General features: G+C 38.5%; 1 protein-coding gene across 1 annotated transcript in view; it reads left to right on the plus strand.

The window, feature by feature from the left end:
• ADAMTSL1 (ADAMTS like 1) overlaps positions 1-23,329 on the plus strand; it is a 440,698-nt gene that overhangs the window by 158,927 nt on the left and 258,442 nt on the right. Inside the window, exons 5-6 of the mRNA XM_030920098.1 lie at positions 8,472-8,598; positions 21,963-22,037. Coding sequence (XP_030775958.1) covers positions 8,472-8,598; positions 21,963-22,037 — 202 coding nt within the window. The remainder of the gene's footprint in view (positions 1-8,471; positions 8,599-21,962; positions 22,038-23,329) is intronic.

Below are 23,329 nucleotides of genomic sequence, written 5' to 3' on the forward strand. Positions count from 1 at the left end.
AAATGCAAACCAAAACCACAATGAGATACCATTTCTGACCAGTCAGAATGACTATTGTTAAAAAGTCAAAAAATAACAGATGCTGGCAAGGTTGTGGAAAAAAGGAAACACTTATACACTGTTGGTGGGAGTGTAAATTAGTTCAAGCATTATGAAAGACAGCATGGCGCTTCCTCAAAGACCTAAGGACAGAAATACTATTTGACCCAGTAATCCCACTCCTGAGTATATACCCAAAGGAATATAAATTGTTCTATTATAAAGACACATGCACATGTATGTTCATTGCAGCACTGTTCACAATACCAAAGACATGGAACCAACCCAAATGCCCATCAATGATAGACTGGATAAAGAAAATGTGGTAAAGAAACACCATGGAATATTATGTAACCATAAAAAAGAATGGGATTATGCCCTTTGCAGGGACGTGGATGGAGCTGGAGGCCATTATCCTTAGCAAACTGACACAGGAACAAAAACAAACAAACAAACAAAAACAAATACTGCATGTTATCACTTATAAGTGGGGGCTAAATGATAAGAACACATGAAGACAAAAGGTGAAACAACAGACACTGGTGCCTACTTAAGGGTGAAGGGTGAGAGGAGGCAGAAGATCAGGAAAAAAACTATTGGGTACTAGGCTTAGTACCTGTGCAATGAAATAATCTGTACGATATAGCCCCATGACACGCATATACCTATGTAACAAAGGTGCACATCCTGCACATGTACCCCTGAACTTAAAAGTTAAAAAATAAATATTATGACTGAGGAGAAGTACAGCTTTAAATAGTCTGATCAAAGTAGATCTTATTGAGAAGGTATTGATTTTCTCAAAGACTTCAAAGAGTCAGACAACTGCCGTAGAAGTGCCTGAGGAAGAGTGTTACAGCCAGAGGTAGCAACTCAGGGCTGTCCTGAGATGAGAAAGTGTCTGTTGTGTTTGAAGGGCAGCAAAGAGACTGAGCCAGAGGGAGTGAGGTCAGAGAGGTCGTTCACATAGATGCTGCAGGACGATGTGGGCTGCTGTAAGGGTCTGGTGAACGTGCAAGGAAATTTGCTAGTCCTGGCTATGACTGCTAAACCCCAGGAGAGAGAATGCCAGGTGTGGGGAGGATATGCATCCTTCTTTTCTTCTGCGTGTGTCTTCATGGCCATCTAAACCTCAAGGGGAACATGGTATCTCATAGACTAGAGAGAAGCTCATTGATGACACAGTGCTATTTAGCCTAGACTTCAACTCTGGTGACAACAAATCCTAGTAATGCGATTTGTGGAAGTTGTGTAATCTGTTTCAGTTTTATTTTTGTGAAATAGACACAATTGTAGCTAATTTTCAAGATTATTACAAGAATTATGTGAGAAGTTATGTATCTAAAAATAGCAAGTTTTCACAAACACTAGTTCACATTTCCTTCTGTAAGCAGGTTTCCCTCCTGTCTTTCTCCTCCTCCATGCCCCTTTGACCTTTAGTTATACTGCTCTTACTCCCTGTCTACTCTCACCTGTTTTGAGGAAATAATCTGATTAAACCCCCTCACCCTAGATTGAGACCGTACCTACCAACTATATGTATTCCCAACAGCACCATAACAGCCAGCTTAATGCCTTATGCTCAGTCGATTTGGTCTAATTTAAGTATAATCAGCAACTTCATGTGTTACTCCTCCCAAGGGTACTGGAACAACAGACAAAGGACTACACCAGTGTTTTCCAACTTTTTAACACAAAGGAGCCCTTTATTATTTTTTTTCCTATGGGACTTGTGTTTTGGAAGTTTCCATCTACTCAAAACACTGCATGTATTAAGTAATAATTTGTTTTCCTATTTTATAGCTAAAAAAAACCTGAGTTTGCAATTAAAAAATAAATACAGTAAAGGTCAAGATTCCGCTTGTTTGTATAATGAGATGATTGGTGTTTTGGTGACCTTATGTAGTTTTACTGCAGGTAAATATATTTCCATTAGGCTTTTGGAAATAGTAAACGTAGCTCATGGAGCACTGTTAGCACCTTTGTGAATTACTGGGGATTCTGTTTTCTCTTACTGGAAATCTTAGTTGTAAACCAAAAAAAAGAAAAAGAAAAAAAAAAAACCAAGTGTGTAACAGAGGAAATTTTGGTACCCATAACAAACCATGAGAGAGATAGAGTATGCCTGCCTGTGTGGCAGGGGGAGAGGTAGGAGGTATGGACCACAGGTGTTGTTGGGGCTTAGCACCTTCCCATTCACTTGCTATATGTGCTTCTAAGTCACAGATCACAGATGAAACCATCTCTTCATCCCTGTGCATAAGTGTAACTCTAGAGGTAGTGATCTTGATTAGAATATTCAAACTTGTTATTACTGCTCATTATTGCCATATAAATACTGCATAGTATGCCTTTTCATGGTTAATGGGCATCCTACTATAATTTATAGTCAAATAATCTCAAGGTGGAATTTTGGTTTTGTTATTAACCAGCTATGTGACCTTGGGGAAGTTATCTTCTCTGAACCTCAGTATTATAATCTGATTGGTATTTTGGTGACCTTATGAAGTTTTATTGCAGGTATTAGAGCCACCTCTTTGAAACTGCTTGTATTTATTTGCTCAGATGTTATTGAGACATTTATTTGTTCAGATGTTATTGGGACATTGTTATATGACATTGTCTTTCAGAAAACTCACAAGTAATATGTATTATTTCAGTACTTTAATTATGGTGCTCCTGAGCTGGTTTTTGATTTATTCATTTATTACACAAATACATACTGTCTACTATAAAGAACACATTATTGCATACATTTTCTAAAAGATTCAGTGGATTCTCTGACTCTTACAACTGCTCATGTGTTCCTATTTTCTAGGAAGCTCAAATCCAGATGTGACCTCCCCCCACCACATCTAGCAACTGTACAGGACGGCATAGTGTGCATTATGTGTAGTTCTCTCATTTCTAGATTTATCTTTCTTACCTTTGCCTTTCTTTTTGCTCCATTCACTCATTTGTTTTCTTAATTTTATTGTTATATGTATGCTATAAATCTTTTTATTATTTAATGAAAGGTTAAGCATAAGCAAATTAATGAATAGCTAAATCTTTTGAGGATGAGGTTAGAAATGCACTCCCTCCCCTATATATTAAAATAGTAAATAAAGGATAATCTATGTAAATCATACTGTTACCCATAAAGTTCTATCTGAATGAAGTAAATATAAATAAGAGCAGCTATGGTCAGATTTGCACAGTTTAGTTTTCCATATTTGTCTTTCCCAGTGCTGAAAATAGAAGGCTTTAAAAGTTTCTTACCTCATGGTGTTGGATCAAGAAAAGCTTGACATCACTGGCTCAGTATTTGATGCTAGATTGAGGTCCTTATGGGAAACCATTTGAAATGAAGCCAGTGTGAACCCATCCTAAGAATGTCAGTCTGAGGCATGATATCTGCTTATGGATTATATTTATTTATGTTCTCCAAATTATTAGTATGGTGATCTTTCTTTCTCCTGTGGCTACTAATGAAGGCATTTTATTATACGTATTTCAGTGTCTAGAGAATTTCAGTCTTGCATACTGCCTGTTCTCTTGCTATCAGCTCTGTAAAGTAAAGGAAGAAACCCCTACTGCAGGCCTGATGCCTAAAATCTGCACAACATGCTAAGTCTCTGAGCCAACTCGGTTTGGATGCTATGATCCTAGTTTGTTTGTTTGTTTGTTTTTGGCAGTGGGGAGGGGGTTGGGTCGGTGGGCAGTTCTCTCCCTCCCTTTAGTAAATCTGAAAGAAGAATAAAGAAAAATCAGCAGTGTCAAGTGTGTTTGCTCAACTCAAAAATAAGACAAGGGGCTGCATATCTTTGTACACATATATGTACATAAGAGAGGGTACAAAAGACATACATTTCAGATATGAAAGCAGAACTTGATAACCCACTAGTGGTGTCTAAACAATGAAAACACTATTAATTTGGTAAGTTTCGGGGTGCTATTTTGCCTTTCTTTAAATTTTTCTTGGATCTTCTCACTTTTTTGTTACCTGAGATTAAAATATTGCAAAATAAGCAACACTGTGCAATGATTTTGGGTGAGGATGAGGTCAGACCACTGCATCCAGCTGACACCTCATAGCAGAGTACTAATAAGCTGTATTAGATCAAAATATTCAGTTTTCCACTGTTTGCAAAAAAATTTTTGTGCAGTTGCCGAGGTTATGAGTGGTCATTATCTCACTTAAATGTTTTGTCCAGAATGGGGTGGGTCTGGGAACTCAGTGACCTAAACATTGCCTTTCATGACACTTCTCTAATAATTAACATAGGTGCACTCGGGAAATAGTCTCTGAAAAATAATAGCCCTTTACAGCAATTCCTGTTCATGCATCAGGACAGAGGTTTAGGTAGCCTCTTGCTGTCATTTATGGTATGTCTGTTTCTTTGTGTGAACGGTTAAAAACACATGTACATATACATGCCTACACACATGCATGCACACATTTTTGCAGACTTGTATGTCAATGGCTGCAGTCTAAGGCCGCCTATCTGCAAACTACATTGGAGCTATTAGCAAACCATTATGTGTTTCATTGATTCAGCAGCATTTATTGTGTATCTCAAATGTCTGATACTGGGCTGAGCAGCAGAAATGTCAAGATTAATAAAACACAGGTTCTCAGGTGGCCCAGGATGTTGTGTAGAGATAGACATGTTAATAGAGTAAACTCAATATAAGTTATATAACAATTTGAATTGGGTATACATGAAAAAAAATAATAATAATAGTGGCTTAGACACATAAAAAATTTATTCTCTCACAAAAAAAGATGTAATCAGTCCAAGTGTGGTTCAGGAAACAGGATCTTTCTCTCTTTCTGCTCTGCCATTCTGAGTACAAGGCTTCCATTCTCAAGATTGTCTCATTTCCAAGATGGCTGCTGGAGCCAGCAGGAAGGTAGGAAGGGGGAGGGCGGAAAAGGCATTCCCCAGCTAAGTCAGCTTCTTTTAAGTAGCTTTCCGAGAAGCCTCACACAACACTTCCACTTTTATTTCAGTAATTATGATTTGGTCTCATGACGAATGAGAAATGTATTCTTTTAACTGCATATAATGCTAACCAAGATAAAATTGGGCTCCAGTACAAGAAAAATAAGAGAAGATGAATATTGGATGACAACCAGAAACCTCTGTCACATGGAAGTAGGAAGAAATGACTATGGAAACATACAGCAATAAGGCAGTTACCTCTGGAATCTGGACAGGCTTTCTTGAGGAGACACCTAATTTGGGATTTGAAGGATGAATAGGAGTTTGCCAAATAAAGACTAGGGAAAGAGTATCCTAGACAAAAAATAATAGCACGTGCACAGAGGGCCAGTTAAGCCCATTTTTGTATTTCTATTTATTTTTCTCTCTGTTATTAATAGTAGGTCTTAAAGTAACAACTAATTTTAATTAATCTAACAGTTATTCAAAATCAACAGATTAAGATATGTCAAGTATGATTATCCTGATATCTCTACAAACAATTTTCCACTTGGACCAAAGTAAGAACATTTTATCTGATATCAAGTATTCCACATTTTAAAAATAATTGAGTTAGAAGATTTTGGCATCTTGAAGAGGAATCAATAACAGAGAAAAGGAAGAAAAAAAAACAATTGTGTCAGGGAGATGTTTGTCTTTTAAATTCTGAAGCTAAACAAAGCCCATTTAAAACTGACTTGGTTCATATCCTGGGGTCCATAAACCCACACTAAGAGTGCTAAGTCAGGCGTCTAGCCAAGTTAGTCTTAAAGTGTGTCACCTCCTATTTAGCTATTTCTAATATTACTGTTACTTTGGATCTGTGAAGCTGAATTGTTCGTTACTGAAAATGGTTTTGGAGCCATAAGAAATCTTTAGACTTAGAGAGAGATTTTCATGATTATCTCCTTTGGCTCCATTAGAGGTATCAGAATCCATTAAAAATTTTCCGGAGAAACTTAAATCCTTTGAGAAACCTGAAATTCCTATAGTTTGAGGAGTAAATCCAGTTAGATTTGGGATGCCTGAGAGTGGAAATTTCTGTGCCCACTGCATGTATATGTACATGTATATGTACATGTGCCCACTGCCTTCCACATAGCGAAGGACCTTGTCAGATTAAGTCCTCTTTAATCCCAGCAACCACAACAACAGTAAAGTCAATAATGCTTTGAATATTGCCTAAATTAAAACTGCCATGCTTTCTCAAAGAATTCGGTCCTTCTAAGGCAATTAGGTTATCAGTTTTCTGGTTTTTTTTTTTTTTTTTTTTTTTTTTTTTTTTGGCCAACTTTGGTTTTTGCTTCCTCTCCAATTAGCTAGTATCCAGCCATTTCTAAAGGACACAGTGAACCTCATGTGACACCTCTCTTCCGTTGTTAACTCTGACTTCACATCTCAGCTCAAAAAAGTCTCTTCCTAAGGGAAATCTTCTCTTGCCTCCCTAACCAAATTGAGTTATCCAAATTTTATGCTCTCAGAGTGCCATGTGTCTGTGTTTTATAGCTTTTATCATGATTATCATTTTATGCTTTTTGCGTGTGATGATTTGAGCACTATCTCCCTCTGCCACTAGACTGTAAAGTCTCATGAGAGTGGACCCATAGATGCTGAAATTCACCATTGAATGTTGCTGCTAGCACAGTGCCTGGCCCATAGCAGGTCCTCAATAAATGCTGCCTAAACAGTTAAATGAATTCTTTTATAAAGTACTTCTGTAATCCCATTTGACACTGTACTAAAAACATAAGAGTGAATACAGAAGTGATCCGCTCATGGGTGGACCCATCTATAGATATGAATTTTGAAAATAATTTTACTGCAGTTACGTAGAAATACACCAAAGCAGTCTTATGCCAGCACATGCTTGGCACTGCAGGGATGAAATTTGGTTGCTTTCTGAAGTGGCCTCACTGCAGCCTCTGAATAGATTGAGGTGAACTGCTCCTCAGCTACGGTAAACCCACAGGGATAGAGCCCATCTGCCTTTGTCCCTGACTTTAGAACTCAGCACCATGTTTTCCTGACATCTTTACACTTAAAAAAATGTACAGTTATTGAAGGAGTTGTTGCTTTTCATCTGTTTTTAAAAGATGTTCATTTGCTATTAATGAAAAAATACACATTACCACATTTTAAAAATAGAGTACATATATAACACAATATTAAATGATTATGTTTTTAAACCTTTGCCTAAACATGTGTTTGCAATTATTAATAAAAGGAATAAAAAAGAAAAGCCTCAAGCCTCTGGTCATATTAACAAGCAGATTTTTGAAAGGCAAGAAGAACTGTGGGGACTTTATGAAGAGAAGCCATAAGTCCCTTCAGTTGTCACTACCATTATCATTTTATTTTGTCAAACAGAGTAATTGAAATAGTTTGGGAATGGAATAAATCTTTCTATATTTGATCTAACTAGAACTATAAGCCATATAACCTGGCATAATTTGGATTTGAATTTCTAAAACTCAGATATTGGAAAGTAAAGAGGAAAGACACAAGTGGCATTGCCCACATACTTTATAAAAGCCTGTGATGTTGTTAAGCCTGATTTGGACCAGGTGTAAATGTTTCACTAGAAGTCTTTAGAACTTGACTGCTTATTAGCTAAGTGACCTTGGGTAAGATTCATGACCTCGGGTAAGATTCATTCATCTCCATATAGAATGGAGATATCTTACTTGCATGGCTCTTTTGAGAATGAATGAGATATTTGTACTGTGCCTGGTACAGGACAGGATAAGGCAAATGACAGGGTCTTAGTGGTGTTCATCCCTGCTGCCCTTCATGCAACCCTCCTCTTCCTCACGCATACACACACTAAGTTTGTATCTGTTTGCTGATTCTCTTCTCTTTTTTAAGCTGGAGTGCTAGCTAGAAAAGGAAGTATTTTCATTATCACTCAGCAAATATTTTTTGAGGGCCTACAATTGACTAAGCACTGTTCTCATTGCTTGGAATACATTAATTAGCCCAAGATACAAATCACCCACCCTTATGCAGCTTACATTCTAAGGAACCATGTGGAACGTGGAGATCATTTATAAAATGTTTCCTGCTACCATTACCTCTTGGTTGTAGTTTTTGTCATTTGGGCGAATCGTAATTATTAACGTAGGAGTTATTCTTGAATTAGGCCCAAAACATCAGTAATTCAGGATCTTCTTGTTTCTCTTACTTTCTTCCCATCATTCCCTACCCTGCTCCCTATTCTCTCTCATTCTCTTTCTTTTACCCTTCTTTCTATTTGTATATCTGAACTTTGAAAACATCTTTACCCATGCTACCTTTTTTTCTTTCTTAGCTTGATTCAAATTCTGGTTGAATTCCATCCCCTTCATGGGAAGTATGTTTTAGGCCCCTCAGGGATGAAGGGAGGGTTGTTTTGTGGTGATTGGCCTCGTAGTGGATTCTGCCATCGGTAGGTGCTTGGTTGAATTACACATCTCTCTTTCTTGTTAGATCGTTGGCTGCGATCACCAGCTGGGAAGCACCGTCAAGGAAGATAACTGTGGGGTCTGCAACGGAGATGGGTCCACCTGCCGGCTGGTCCGAGGGCAGTATAAATCCCAGCTCTCCGCAACCAAATGTAAGACACACAGAGATGGGTGACCTTTGGACTTGTTAATTTATCCTCCCCTGGCTTAGGTCTGGCCCCACTAAACAGCCAGGGAACAACACATCCACCAAAATGATGATGAACCTGAAAGTGTAGAAGGCCTCATGCTTGGGCATGTGAATTAGCTTAGGTGGGACAAGTCAGGTTACCAGCTGCAGTTCCAAAGAGGAAACCTGTCCTTCTGAGGCACATCAGGAGTGAGCCAGACATGGGGCTACAAATACTCTCTGTGTAAACATGAGCTTTGCTGTCCAACATGAGGACAGACTGTATCCCAGCTCCTGCATGATGTATAGTGTGATATGCCTGGTGGAAGATAGCAGGGAGAGTGGGAAGATAACACAAATTCACTCCTGTCACTGTGAAGTCACATGACCTTCATTTACAAGGTGGCCTTTGGTCAGTACTAAAACAAGTTCTTTCAGAATTAATGTAGGGCAGTGATTACGTGAAGTTTTGGTTTTTTGGTTTTTTTGGTTTTTGGGTTTTGTGTGTGTGTTTTTTTTTTTTTTTTTTTTTTTTTTTTTTTTTTGAGAGCAGGTCTCTCATGCTGTTGCCCAGGCTGGAGTGCAATGGGGCGATCTCAGCTCACTGCAACCTCTGCTTCCCGCGTTCAAGCGATTCTCCTGCCTCAACCTTGCAAGTAGCTGGAATTACAGGCACATGCCACCACACCCAGCTAATTTTTGTATTTTTAGTACAGACAGGGTTTCGTCATGTTGGCCAGGCTAGTCTTGAACTCCTGACCTCAAGCGATCCACCCGTCTCAGCCTCCCAAAGTGAGAGATTACAGGCACAAGCCACTGCACCCAGGCTATATGAAGTTTTTTATTGACCTTTGTGTCCTGATATCTCAATACTAACAAAAAAAAAAAAGTGTGCTTATTATACATGTACTCACTGAGAACTTCACACAATCATCCTCTGTAATTGTTATAACAACCTCATGAGCAAAGTACTATTAATCCCCATGTTATGGATGAGATAACTGAAGCTTAGCTAGATTTTGGGACTTACACAGAGTCACACAGTTGTAATGGAGCCAAGATTTGAGCTCAGAGTCTGATTCCAGAGCCTAAGCACTTACTTGTTCCTCTGGACTGGTCACAGCCCTGCCGATAGTCTCCGTGGCGGGACATTTGCAAAGCAGATAGATGGATCAAGGGAAGGTGCCCCAGATGTCTACCCAGTCAGGTCCTGCTAGGATAGATGGTACAAGTTCTCATGGTACCTAAGCCAAAAACGGAGTCATTAATCTGAGACATTTTATGATGCACAGTCCTCTGTGACAAGCACTGTTCTAGGCACTGCAGCAGATACAGATAGAAATAAGACAACCCTTGTATTAAGGACATGCATTTTTAGAATTATTTTGGCATTGCTTGGCATATTGTCTCCAGATTTCGCTACTATGCAGAATCCTTCAGTAGATCCCTGATTGAGTATTTCTTTCCACATGTCTCTCTGACTTGGGAAATGAGAATGAATATCTTTACTGAATGTGTTTTGTTATCTTTACTTGTTGACTAGCTGGAGGAAAACAATTGACATATGGGGAGTTTGTTGCTTTAAATGGACTTACAGGTCAAGGAAGAAAGGCAGATGCAGTTATTCTGGTATGCAGTGGAGAAATATTCTCAGAAGCCTTAAAAGGCAGCTTGCCAAAGGATTAGCCTCGAGGTAAAAAGAGGGGGCAGAAAGAAAGAACGGGGACTACTAAACACATGAAAAATTGGAGATACCAGTTTAGGGAACTCTGTACATTCTAACTCCATTGGAAGCAGCGGAAAATGTAATTCTGCAAAAATAAATAAAATAAAATAGATTTAAAGAATGAGATAACTTAGACATTGATATAATACATTTAGGCAAGATTTTTCTTTGGTCATGTCTGTTGGTAGCTTCTTCTATAAGATGAAAAATTTCTAAAGTTAGAAGATGGAAACCAGAAATGGATAGAGGCATAATTCTCTTGTAAATCATGGTTGGATGTTAGGAAAGAGTTATGTTTGAAAGATCACTCTTAAGAACTCTTCAAGAATGCTAGAAGAATTAAAATCTCTCTAATTATTTCTGTCTTGTATCTGAATCAGTTTTCATTATCTAGGAATCTAGGAATTACTGTTAGGTACAAAAGGGAATGTCATGCATGTGTGCAGTAATGGCTGTATAGTGTCCTGGGAGCATGTTTTTAATGGTAAAGATGCTTCTTTATTCTCATGTCCATACCTTCTTGTTCTCATAGAGGAGCTAGACTACTATGCTCAGATAGACATTCCTCTTACCGTACTGTTTGGGAGGGATGGGTAACCTCTGGGGCCTGAATCGCAAAACAATGATGGAGAAGCTCCGAAGGAACAAACTGAAGCAAATTGAGAGCCCTATATAATCTCCAAGTCTACAAATAAATACCTCAATGAAAAGTGCCCTATTCAAGACCAGCAGTGGGTGAATTATATGATACACAACCTGATGATTATACATAACGGCAAAATGCAATTGATTCATTTACCTTAGCACTGATGATGCCTCATGACAAAATGATTGATATCAATAAAGCCCAGCATATGCATGCATCTCACCACAATCTATAGCAGATGCTGAACAAACTGCCTCACTTATGTTTTCTCCACCCTAGAAGAATCTTCCATCTTATATTTACGGACTGTGAGGCGACCCACTGGCAGGGAATATGAGGCTGCTCTGCAGGGCCCAGTGGAGTGGCCAGGTGAGCAGTTCTCCATGCCTGGAGGAGTCCTGCCAGATCTCTCCCCTGTCTTCTGCCAAAAAGCACCGTCAGCTCGCCACATGCTCTCTTCAAACTTCTGGCACTCAGATTCCCCACATTGAACTCATTTTCTTTCTGAACTTATATCCAAGTTTTTTTCCCCCGTATGTTATCAGGCCTCAGAGGAACAAAGCAAAAACAGGAGAGTGGAGAAAGACCATGGTAGAAAGTGCCAGAAGGATAAAGAGAAGTAGGAATAGTTTATCAAATGGCTGCCATTTGCTGGTGAATTTTTAAAAAATCATCTTTTTATTAAAAGACATTACAGTTGCCCAATACAAATACAGACAATGGAAATAGAGCAAGATCAAAGTACTCTTTCTCCTTTCTTAAAGGAAAAGACTGCCCACTGGTAGCACTCAGCCGTTTCATTTTTCCTAGTTACTTCCCAACTCCCCCAGCCCAACAAAAATAGTCAAATATAGCTAACATTACCTTGCTTTTGATTCTTGAAATTTAAAGGCTCACTTCTCACAAGATGTATTGACTTATACTATATTATGTATTTTCCAAGTATACTCAGAATATTCTTAGGGCTAGAGCCAGCCTATTTGCTATCAATTTGATATTTCCAGCTTTGCGGAGTTCTTATCTGTATCTGTATGTTTTGAAATCACCTGGAGATCCTAAAGCTGTCTCTGTACCTTCCTTGCATGGTGAGGTCACTTAACTAATTTATATCAAGATAAAATTAAGTTTAAGCTTTTTTGGTTTTTGTTTTTTGTTTTTTGTTTTTTGTTTTTTTTGAGGCGGAGTCTCGCTCTGTGGCCCAGGCTGGAGTGCAGTGGCCGGATCTCAGCTCACTGCAAGCTCCGCCCCCCGGGTTTACGCCATTCTCCTGCCTCAGCCTCCTGAGTAGCTGGGACTACAGGCGCCTGCCACCGCGCCCGGCTAATTTTTTGTATTTTTAGTAGAGACGGGGTTTCACCATGGTCTCGATCTCCTGACCTTGTGATCCACCCGCCTCGGCCTCCCAAAGTGCTGGGATTACAGGCGTGAGCCACCGCGCCCGGCCTAGTTTAAGCTTTTAATACTTAAAAATATGCTCTCAGACTGTGGCTTATACTGATGTGTGATGGCTATGGGTAAACATATTCTTGGACTATCATTCTACCTCAAAGATTTTGAGGTAAAGTACGCTTATAATAAAACACAGGCCTCTATGCTATAAAGTACAAAATACATATGGATTTTTTAAAGAAAGCACAAAACATTAAAGAAATTTCCACTTGCCCCTGGATGCTTCAGGCTATCCTCACAAGCCACTCAAGGATATATTCATTCAACAGCACATATTTAATGGGCACCTGCTATGTGCTGAGGAACTGTTCTAGGTGCTGGAAACACAGCACAGAACAAAACAGACAAAATCCATTTATCTTCATAGGAGCCATGGAAAAAACAAACCAGAGCAGGAGAACAGGAAATGGGTATAGGCTGCCAACCACGAGTGATGCAGGGGAGCTGCAATTTTCAGTATGTTAATAAAGAAAGGACTCACTGATAACATGGCATTTGAACAAGGATCTAAGGGAAGTGAAAAGAGGTCACCATGCAAAAGTCAGGGAGAAGAAAATTCTAGGATATATTTGGGATATATTTCAGGAAGAACAAAGAAGCCAGTGTGACTAAAATGAGATGAGTTTCAAAAAGGCTAGAGAAAATGATGTGAGGCAGGGGGAAGAACGGCACAGATATTGTGGGGTTTTGTAAGTCTGAATGAAATGGGAAGTCGTTGGAGGATTTTGAACAGAGGAATGAATTGATCAGATTTCTGCTATACTGAGAATAGACTGTAGTTGGAAAGATGTTACACTAAGCCAGGCCACAGATGACAGTGACTTGGACTGTACCAGTAGCTGTGGCAATGATGAGAAGTGATCCAATTCTAGATACACTGCACCTGTAGTTATTTATTTATTTCCTTCCCTCCTTCCCTCCTTCCTTTCTTTCCTTTCTTTTCTTTCTCTCTCTCTCTTTCTCTCTCTCTCTCTTTCTTTCTTTCTCTTTCTTTCTTTTCTTTCTCTCTCTCTCTCTCTCTCTCTCTCTCTCTCTCTCTCTCTCTTTCTTTGAAACAGGGTCTCACTCTGTCTCTGAGGCTTCAGTGCAGTGGCACAATCACAGTTCAGCTCATTGCAGCCTTGACCTCCTGGACTCAGGTGATCCTCCCACTTCAGCCTCCCTGAGTAGCTGGGATTACAGGTGTGCACCACCACACCTGGCTAATTTTTGTGTTTTTAGTAGAGAGGGGGTTTTGCCGTGTTGGCCAGGCTGGTCTCAAACTCATGGCCTCAAGTGATCTGCCCACCTTAACCTCCCAAAGTGTTGGGATTGCAGGTGTGAGCCATGGCACCTGGCCAGCATTTTATATTTTAGCCATTCTTATCAGTGAGTAGTGGTATCTCATACTTGTTTTTATTTGCATATTCCTAACGGCTAATAATGCTCACATCTTTTCATGTTTCATTAGCTTGCAATTGATGCTGTAACTAATTACCACAGACTAAGTGATTTAAAGCAACACAAATTTATTATTTTATGGTTCTGGGGGCGTCAGAAAACTGAAATAGGTTTCAGTGGGCTAAAAACAAGGTATTTGCAGAATTCAGCTCTGGAAGCATTCAGGGAGAATTTCTTTTTCTTCAATTTTGATTTTCCTGCTCCTGGAGCCTATGCACATTCTTTGGCATCTTCAAAGCCAGTAGCGTAGCATCTTCAGCTCTCTCTCTGACTCAAGCTTCCTCTTCTGCCTGCCTCTTGTATATTAAAGAATGTTTGTGATTACACTGAGTCCACTCAGATCATCCAGGATAATCACTTAATTTTAAGGTCAGCTGATTAGCAATCTTAATTTCCCCTGCCCACATAATATCACACATTCACAGATTTAAGGACTTACTTAGCAGGAGAGAGGGATACATTAGTCTGCTTACCATGGTGTGCTTTGTTCATCTTTTGCATAATGTCGTTTCAAGTCTTTTGCTCATTTTTTAAAAATGTGTTGCTTGACTTTCTCTTGTTGAGTTTTGGGAGTTCTTTACATGTTTTCTAGGTATAAGTCCTTTGTGGGATATTTGAATTGGAAGTATTTTCTCCATCATAGCTTTTTTCTTCAAAATTGCTTAAGGTTATCTTTCACAGAGCAAAAGCTTTTTATTTAGATGAAGACCAGGCTATCATTTTTTTCTTTTATGGCTCGTACTTTTAATGTCATGTCTAAGAACTTCTTGCCTAAGACCAGGACGCAAAGATTTTCTCTTATGTTTTCTTGCAGAAATACATTTCACCTTTAGATCAGTGACCTATTTTCAGTTATTTTTAGTATAAGGTGTAAGTTTGACAGGTAGGTTGAAATTTTTTTCATATAGATGCCCAATTCTTCCAGTACCATTTGTTGAAAAGACAACCTTTTCTCTTTTGAATTGTATTTAAACCTTGTCAAAAATCTATTGCCATTTCCGTGTGGGTCTGTTTCTGGACTGTATTCTGATATGTGTCTGTCCCTTCATCAGTACTCCATTTTTTTTTATTACTGTGGCTTTAAGGTAAATCTTAAAATGAGGTAGTGTGATTTCTCCAACTTTATTCTTGTTTTCAAATTCATTTTGGCTATTCTATTCTGAGTCTTTGCCTTTCCATATAAATTTTACTACCTGCTTATCCATATCTACAAAAAGTCTTGCTGGGATTTTGTTGTGTTAATTCTACAGATTGATTTGGAAGGGGTAGGAATTGGCATCTTTACCATGTTAAGTCACTCAATCTGTAAGGTATGAGAATTTTATGTCTCTGTTTATTTAGGTCTTGTTTTATCTCTTTGATTAGCCTTTATTAGCTTTCAGCATGAAGATCGCATATACTTTAGTTAGATTTACACCTGCTGTATTTTTTTGTAACTATTGCAAATGCCATTATATTCTCTTTTTTAAAATTAGAGGTGGGGTTTCACTATGTTGCTCAGACTGAAGTTCAGTGGCTATTCACAGATGTAATGACAGCACACTACAGACCCACACTCAGCTCAAGTGATCTACCTGCCTCAGCCTCCCAAGTACCTGGGACTGCAGGAGTTACTGTGCTTGGCTTGGCGTTGTATTCTTTGTTTCCATTTCCAATTATATATTGCTGGTTCATAGAAATATGGTTGATTTTTTGTGTGTTAGCCATGTATTATGTAAACTTGATAAACTCACTCAATACCTCTGAGTTTTTTGGTAGATGACTGGGATTTTCTCAATAAACAATCATGTTGTTTGCAAATAAGAGTGGTTTTGCCTCTTTTCAATTTGTAAGCCACTCTTTTTTTTTTTTTTTTTTTTTGTAGTCTTATTGTACTGGCTACGCATGCAATACAATAGTGAATAGGAATGATGACAATGGAGATCCTTATCTTATTCCCAATCTTAAGAGGAAAGCGTTCAGTTTCTCACCATTGAGTATGATGTTAGCTGTAGGTTTTTATAAATGCCCTTTATCAGGTTGAGGAAGTTCCCTTCCTTTCCTGGTTTGCTGGAAGTTATTATCATGAAGGGATGATGAATTTTATTAAATTCTCTTTTACCTCAACTGACAAAATCGTGGTTTTTCTTTAGACTGTTATTGTGATGAATTACATTAATTGGTTTTTAAATAACCAACTTTGCATTTCTGGGATAAACTGTACTTGGTTATGCTGTATTATTCTTTATATAGATTTCTGGTTTGATTCGGCAGTATTTTGCTGAGGCTTTTTATCTGTGTTCATGAGAGATACTGGTCTATCGTTTTCTTTTATGTATTTGTTTGGTGTTAGTATTAGCACAAAATGGCCTCAAATGATGAGTTGAGAAGTAAGAGACTGTATAGAATTGATGTTATTTCTTCTTTAAGTGGTTGGTACCATGCCCCAGTGAAATTTTCTGGATCTGGAGATTTATTTTTCAGTATGTGACCTTATGAACATATGGAATACCATTATAGTAACTATTTTAATGTCCATTCTGTGTTTGGATTGATTGATTTTTCACTTTAATATGTGCTGTATTTTTTTTTGTTTCTTTACATGCCTCGTATTTTTTGACTGGATGCCAGACATTACAAATTTTACTTTTTTGAGTACTAGATATTTTTTTTATTTCTATAAATATCCTTGAGCTGTGTTCTGGGAGCAGTTAAGTTACTGAAATCAGTTTGAACCTTTGGGATCTTAAAATGTGGTAGACAGGACCAAAGCCATGTTTGGTCTAGAGCTAATTGCACCCTTTTACTGAGGCAGGACCTTTCTGAGTATACTACTCAATGTTCCATGACTTACAAAGTTTGTCACTTTGGCTGATGGGATAAGATACTATTCTCAGCCCTGTATGAGCACCATGTACTCTTCTCTATAATTCTTTTGTGTAGTTCTTACCCCAGGCCAGGTAATTTCCTCACACTTATGTATTGATTGCTATGCTGCTGGCTACTTTAAGGAAACCCTCTTGGGTCTCCAGAGTTGGCTTTCTGTATAGCTCTCTCCTTTCTGTTACTTTGTCCCAGAAATTCTAACTGTTTTGGTCTCCTTGGACTCTTGGCTTTGTCTCCTCAATTCAGGGAATCTACTGAGCTCTACCAGCCTTCCTACTTCCAAAGCTGTAGCCTGGGAACTCTATGAAGGCAGTGAGCTGAGGCAATGTTGGGCCTTATCTGATTTGTTTCCTGAGTGTACAGAATTGCTGCCCTTGTTTGCCTGATGTTCACTAACTTAAAAACCATGGTTTCATCTGACTTTTTAATTGTTTTAGGCAGAATATTAAATCTAGTTCCTGTTAGTTCATCTTTGTCAGAAGCAGAAGTCTTGGTGCTGGGCTCTCAATTCCACTCTGCAGTTACACAGAGCTAGCCAGCTTTTGACTCCTTCTGTGGCAATGTAGTTAAGCACCTCTAATTCTTCATCTCCCCTCAACCTCCACAGCCATTTGATTCCTAGAGGTTGAATGTGTTCCAATACTGTCTTAGAAGTTTCTCCCAAGCAGCTGACACTCATTTTGTGAGTCTGATACTGGCTGTTTTGATGTTATCACCTCTGCAGGCAAAGGTATCTATGTCAGGATTATTGTCTGAGTGAGAATATAAGATACTACTGATTGTGAGATGTATTCTGATTTCATATACGTTAAAGCATGAAAAGTTGTCCCTCTTGGAATCAATGAAATAGGGTATTTTGACAACAGAACTTTTTAACTGATTAGATATAAAGATGAAGTATAGGATGCCTCCAAGGTTTCTGGCCTAGGCAAATAGAAGGATGAAATTCTCCAGATGGGAATGAGGAGGGCATCTTGTTTGGCCTGTCCAGTATATATCTTCTATTGTGCAATTACAGATAAACCAGGGAGAAAATTGAAAGCCTCAGATGCTCAACTTCTTGTTTTGTTGGATGTATTTTAAGAGTAATAAAACTGTCATGAAGATGTAAAATATACCATTTAAATCTCCTCAAGATTGGGAAACTATTTTTATATGTAGTCAATTGTATTTTTAAATGGCTCTTTCATTTTTAAAAATAAAATAAAATTTAGTATCAGCTCCATAGGCACAGAGGGAAGAGTCTTTAAAAACATGAACTTATCAATGTATCTAAAAATAAGATAAACTCAGATATCAGAATAGGAAATTCTGTCTTTTCAAAATATTATCCTCATCACCTTCCTCTGATACAGCTGTCTATTACACAGAACATCCACATATGACAAGATTTTAAAACGGATATAAAATGTTCTGTATAGAAAGTTGTGTGATATACATATAGATAGATAATTTTTAAAGAATTCTCTGACGTACAAATCTTGGGAACAATTTTCTTGAGAAAAGACATTTGTAACCCATATCTATGAAATGATAGAATTTATGATTCCCATGGAAAGTTTGTCCGTTGAATGGAGAAAGGAATTATCTGGTATCTGGAGCAGATCATTTAGAATTGTTGATTAATAAGCTAGAAATATGTCCTGAAGACTGGCATCATGGTTCAGTCAACAAAGCCAGAATAGATTAGGGCAGATGCACTCGATCCTAGAACAGCGCGCCTTTGTAGGAAAGGGCACCCAGAGGAATGTGCAGCACGGTGGGAGAGGATGCGGCCCCTGCCTCGCCAGCTATGCTAATGGCATTAATCACCAAGGAGGCAGGTGTTGCAAACAGATTGCTCTCACATCCTGAGAAATCGTAAACACCACTCTGTGCACAGCATTCTAATGTTGTGCCAAGTAGATGCGTCTTCCAACCCATCCCAAATCCTTGAGGATTTATCAGCAAGTGAGACCATTATTAATACATAAACAACTCAAAAGTGGCTTTTTATGAACATGCAGAAAATGAAATTTTTAATTGTTTTTCCTATTTTGTTTTTTGTTAAAGTAAGAGTATTGTTACCTAAAGTATGTTCTAAGATATATCAGCTGATTTTAACAGATGACACACATAAGAAAAAGTTTTTATGCATAAACATCTTAGGTATACACTGGGTTAGATAGAGTGAAATGGGTTTCTTTGGTGCAGGGCTCCTAAAAAATGAATGAATGTGCTTCGGGAATTTCATCTGTGGGGTGTAGTATTTTGTATTTCCCCCATGTTTTATCTTAGATCCCTTTTTCAGGACCATCTTGTGGGGCTAGTGCTTTGTTTATCTTCGTCGCTGAAACCCTAGTACCTAGCATGGAGCCTGACACTAAAAGACCCTCAAAAAATATTTGTGGAATAAAGTAATGAATTTGCAGATCGTTTAATGACTTGCCAGGGGTCCATCAGCCCTTTTCAGAATAATATATAAGAGAAGGCTGTGGCTCTTCCTACTTCAGTGCCATGTGCTGCCAACTGCTAGTTTGTACCAGCCTGAGTTGCTTCATTTCTCTTTGACTAGGTGAGTGCAAGGGGCATCAGAAAATACTCTTTCACCTGGTCTACTTTCTCCATATACCCTCTTCCTCAACAACTTTCTGGGAGGTTCTTCTCTTTTTGGGGAGCATGCAAATGCTACCACACCCTATCTTCTTTAGGGAACATACAGATATTACAGCATCAGCCAAAAGTTAGGATATTAATGTTCCACTGTATGGAATGCGAGTCACTTCCCAGCAGAGCAAGAGAGAGGCTGCATGAGTGTGTGTGGGTCACAAGACTGCTGCTGAGCATGGCAGGGCCAAACAGAAAGCTTTCCTTTTACTTGCACTTTATTTGACCTGTGGGTAAACAAAGACTTTCTATTTCTAGAAAGTGCCATTGTTTTAACTGCTTTGAGTTTCTTTTGCAAACTTAAAATGTCATGTCTTTATGCAAGGCATTTAAAGCTCTGTAGGCCCAGTCTTGGCCGGGTGGGGTGGCTCATTCCAGTAATCCCAGCACTTTGGGAGGCTGAGGTAGGTGGATCATGAGATCAGGAGTTCAAGACCAGCCTGGCCAAGATGGTGAAACCCCATCTCTACTAAAAATACAAAAATTAGCCGGGTGCGGTGGCAGGAGTCTGTAATCCCAGCTACTTGAGGCTGAGGCAGGAGAATCACTTGAACCCAGGGGGCAGAGGTTGCAGTGAGTCAAAATCGCAATCAAGCCACTGCACTCCAGCCTGGATAACAAAGTGAGACTCCATCTCAAAAAACAAACAAACAAAAAAAGCTCTGTAGGCCTATTCCTAACATTTTGTTGTTGTTGTTCCTTTTCTATGTTCCTGTTACACTTTTTTTCTGTTGTTGTTCTTATATACCACAAACTCTTAGCTCTCTGAATTTCAACAACATATGCCATTAAAAACAGCTATAAGATTTTAGCATGAGTGGAATATTCAACTTTGTAGAGAACTTGATAATATAACCTCTCTGAGGAAGGAATTGGGAGAATATGATTCTTCTTTCTCATTCAACAGGTAATGTGCTAGGGGCTTTGGAGAGTTGAAACGCAATAAAAAGTAGTTTTTCAGTCCCTGTCCTTTAAGAGATTTGGAGTAGAGGGAGGAAAATAATGTTTACAGATTACTTACTGTGTTCCAGGCTATACATCCATATATCTAGATTCATGTCTATATTTATATCTAGTAACAACAATAGTATAAGGCAAGTTTTGTTTTCCCTGTTTTACAACTGAGGAAACTTAAGATCAGAGAAGTCAGGTAACTTCTGAGATTCACTAATTTAAACTAAATTCTCCTAAAGATAGGATGATAATATTAAGGTTCAGAGAAGTTGAGTAAGAATTGGGATTCTCTTATTTAACCTAAATCCTTCCAATGATAGGATAATTATGTACACTATTAAAAAAAATGTCTGAACAGGTCAGGTGCAGTGGCTTACCTGTGCAATCCCAGCACTTTGGGAGGCCAAGGCAGGTGGATCTCATGAGTTCAGGAGTTCAAGAAAAGCCTAGGCAACATGGCAAAACCACATCTCTACAAAATTACAAAAATTATCTAGGCATAGTGGTGTGCACCTGTAGTCCCAGCTACTTGGGGTGCTGAAGTAGGAGGATCTCTTGAGCCCGGCAAGCTGAGGCTGCAGTGAGCTGTGATCACGCCACTGCACTCCAGTCTGGGTGACAAAGCGAGACCCTATCTCAAAAGAATAATAATAATAATAAGGGCCTGGCGCGGTGGCTCACGCCTGTAATCCCAGCACTTTGGGAGGCTGAGGTGGGCAGATCATGAGGTCAGGAGTTCGAGACCAGCCTGGCCAACATGGTGAAACCCCATCTCTACTAAAAATACAAAAATTAGCCAGGTGTGGTGGTAGGTACCTGTAATCCTAGATACTTGGGAGGCTGAGGCAGAAGAATTGCTTGAACCCGGGAAGCAGAGGTTGCATTGAGCCAAGATGGTACCACTGCACTCCAGCCTGGGCAACAGAGCGGGACACCTCAAAAAAAAAAAAAAAAAAAAAAAAAATATATATATATATATATATATGAAAAGAAATCCATTATAAAGTGATCTGTGGTTCAGTCAATTTCTAAAAAAATATTTTTAAATAGAGTGTGTGTAGAGAAATGTTAAGAAACATTTGTGGGGTACGCACTACATATAGTTTTAGGGATAGATATTGTGAAGGATATTTAAGAACTACAAGGCATGATTTCTGCCCCTGGGGTGTTCAGAGTATACAAATATATCTTCCCTTTCTCTTATCTGTTCTACTCATCCAAGATACTCTGCTGGAGAGAAGTCCAGATTTTGATGTAATAAATTCATCCTTTGAACATTAGACTTTATTTTTATGTTTTAATTCAGCACAAGTGTTTTTGATCATATAAGACCAGATTTTAAAATCAAAAATGAAAACTCGCAAACTAATTTTTCAGTATATCAAAATTCCTATGTTTTAAAAGGCCACATCCTCCAGGAGTTAACTAGTGACTAGCATCTTTGGCATATTTTATTTTGAGGAAAGTGAAAATGTTGATTCCTAAATAATGGCCTTCACATTTCAAACACTTTAAAAAACCGTAATTTTTAAGGTATGTAAGTCAGTGCCTTTATTTAGAAGGCGATCAGTAATTTTGTGTCAAGTGACGTGCTTTAAGATTTCGCTTTGTCTCTCTCTAGCGGATGACGCTGTGGTTGCGATTCCCTATGGAAGCAGACATGTTCGCCTTGTCTTAAAAGGTCCTGATCACTTGTGTAAGTAACTCCGTTGTTTTCCTTTGGGAATTGGGAATTGTAGTCATTATTATTTATTTTGTGTTCCCAGAAAAGATTAAAACACAAGAATACACATCTTTCTACTCTATCATAATATGATATTTTGAGTGCTTCTGTTTATCTTTTAGCTGCCTGATGAGATGGCAGAAAGCCCTGTGGTAATTATCTTTAACCACAGTCATCCTGAAAAATACAAAATAGATGCTCCCAATGGGTTGTTCATGGGTTAAGCGCATGTTTATGCTCTTGTGAGTATTATATCTCATTCCCTCTCTTCTTCCTTTCCAATCTCAATCTTTTTTGCCTTCCCTCTCCTTTTTTCTTCTTTCTTCTAACCTCCTTCTCTCTTCTTCATTCATTCTCTTTTTCTACCTACTTTCATGTTTCATTACTTCATCAATCCAGAGGAACATAGAAACACCAAACAACCTTAACACTGTAGCATTTAAAGAAAACCATCATGGTGTAATTAAGCATCCCATGTATTAAAGAAAAATTCAGGGCCCTCATATCTTAAAGAAAGCTACTGGGATTCAGGATTAAATGGTAATCATAACCCCAAAGATCAAATGGCAGCATGGCCCCTCCAGGATTTGTGCAAAAATTGATCTTCAATCATGCCAAGGCAGCAGTACAGAGCCACCTATTTCTTATTATTTAGTGTTGTTTAGATACAGAGCTGTAAATTACAGGAAGAAAATTATAGGCTATAAACAAAGAAAAGGATGAGAGGGGATATGATAGCATTTTCTGTAAAATTCAATTTCACTGAAAGACTTCACTTCAGTTGGTTCCTTGAGCATTTCTGATCTCCTCCACTGTGATTGTTCCTGGGTTTCCACAAGGCCATCTATCATCTGTCCTTTCTCCCCTCCCACACAAATGTCTGTGAAACCAATTTAGATAGCAAACATTATTTTTTAGTAATTGGATTATGAATGAAATCATGCTAAAAAGGCAAACAAGAGGAAGACAAATTGAAGCCCATAAAGGTCAAGATCGCCTACAGTAGTCTTTCTAAAACTAAAAATAAATACATTTCATGGAAGAGGTGGGATTTGAAAGGCCATGTGAAGTAAAAGAATAAGTAAGGTACAGTTCAGGCAAAACCAAAAAATGCTGATAAGTCACCTTCTATGTATTCAAGTTTGTTTCTAATCCTGAACAACCCTGTAAAATATGGTGTTCACATGTGAAAAGATAATGTATGTGTGTGTATTATTACCATTCAAATGATTCATTTTTCCCCATTTGAGAATTGGAGAGGGCTA

The sequence above is a fragment of the Rhinopithecus roxellana genome, chromosome 16 (assembly GCF_007565055.1).
Source record: "Rhinopithecus roxellana isolate Shanxi Qingling chromosome 16, ASM756505v1, whole genome shotgun sequence".
Lineage (NCBI taxonomy): Eukaryota > Metazoa > Chordata > Mammalia > Primates > Cercopithecidae > Rhinopithecus > Rhinopithecus roxellana.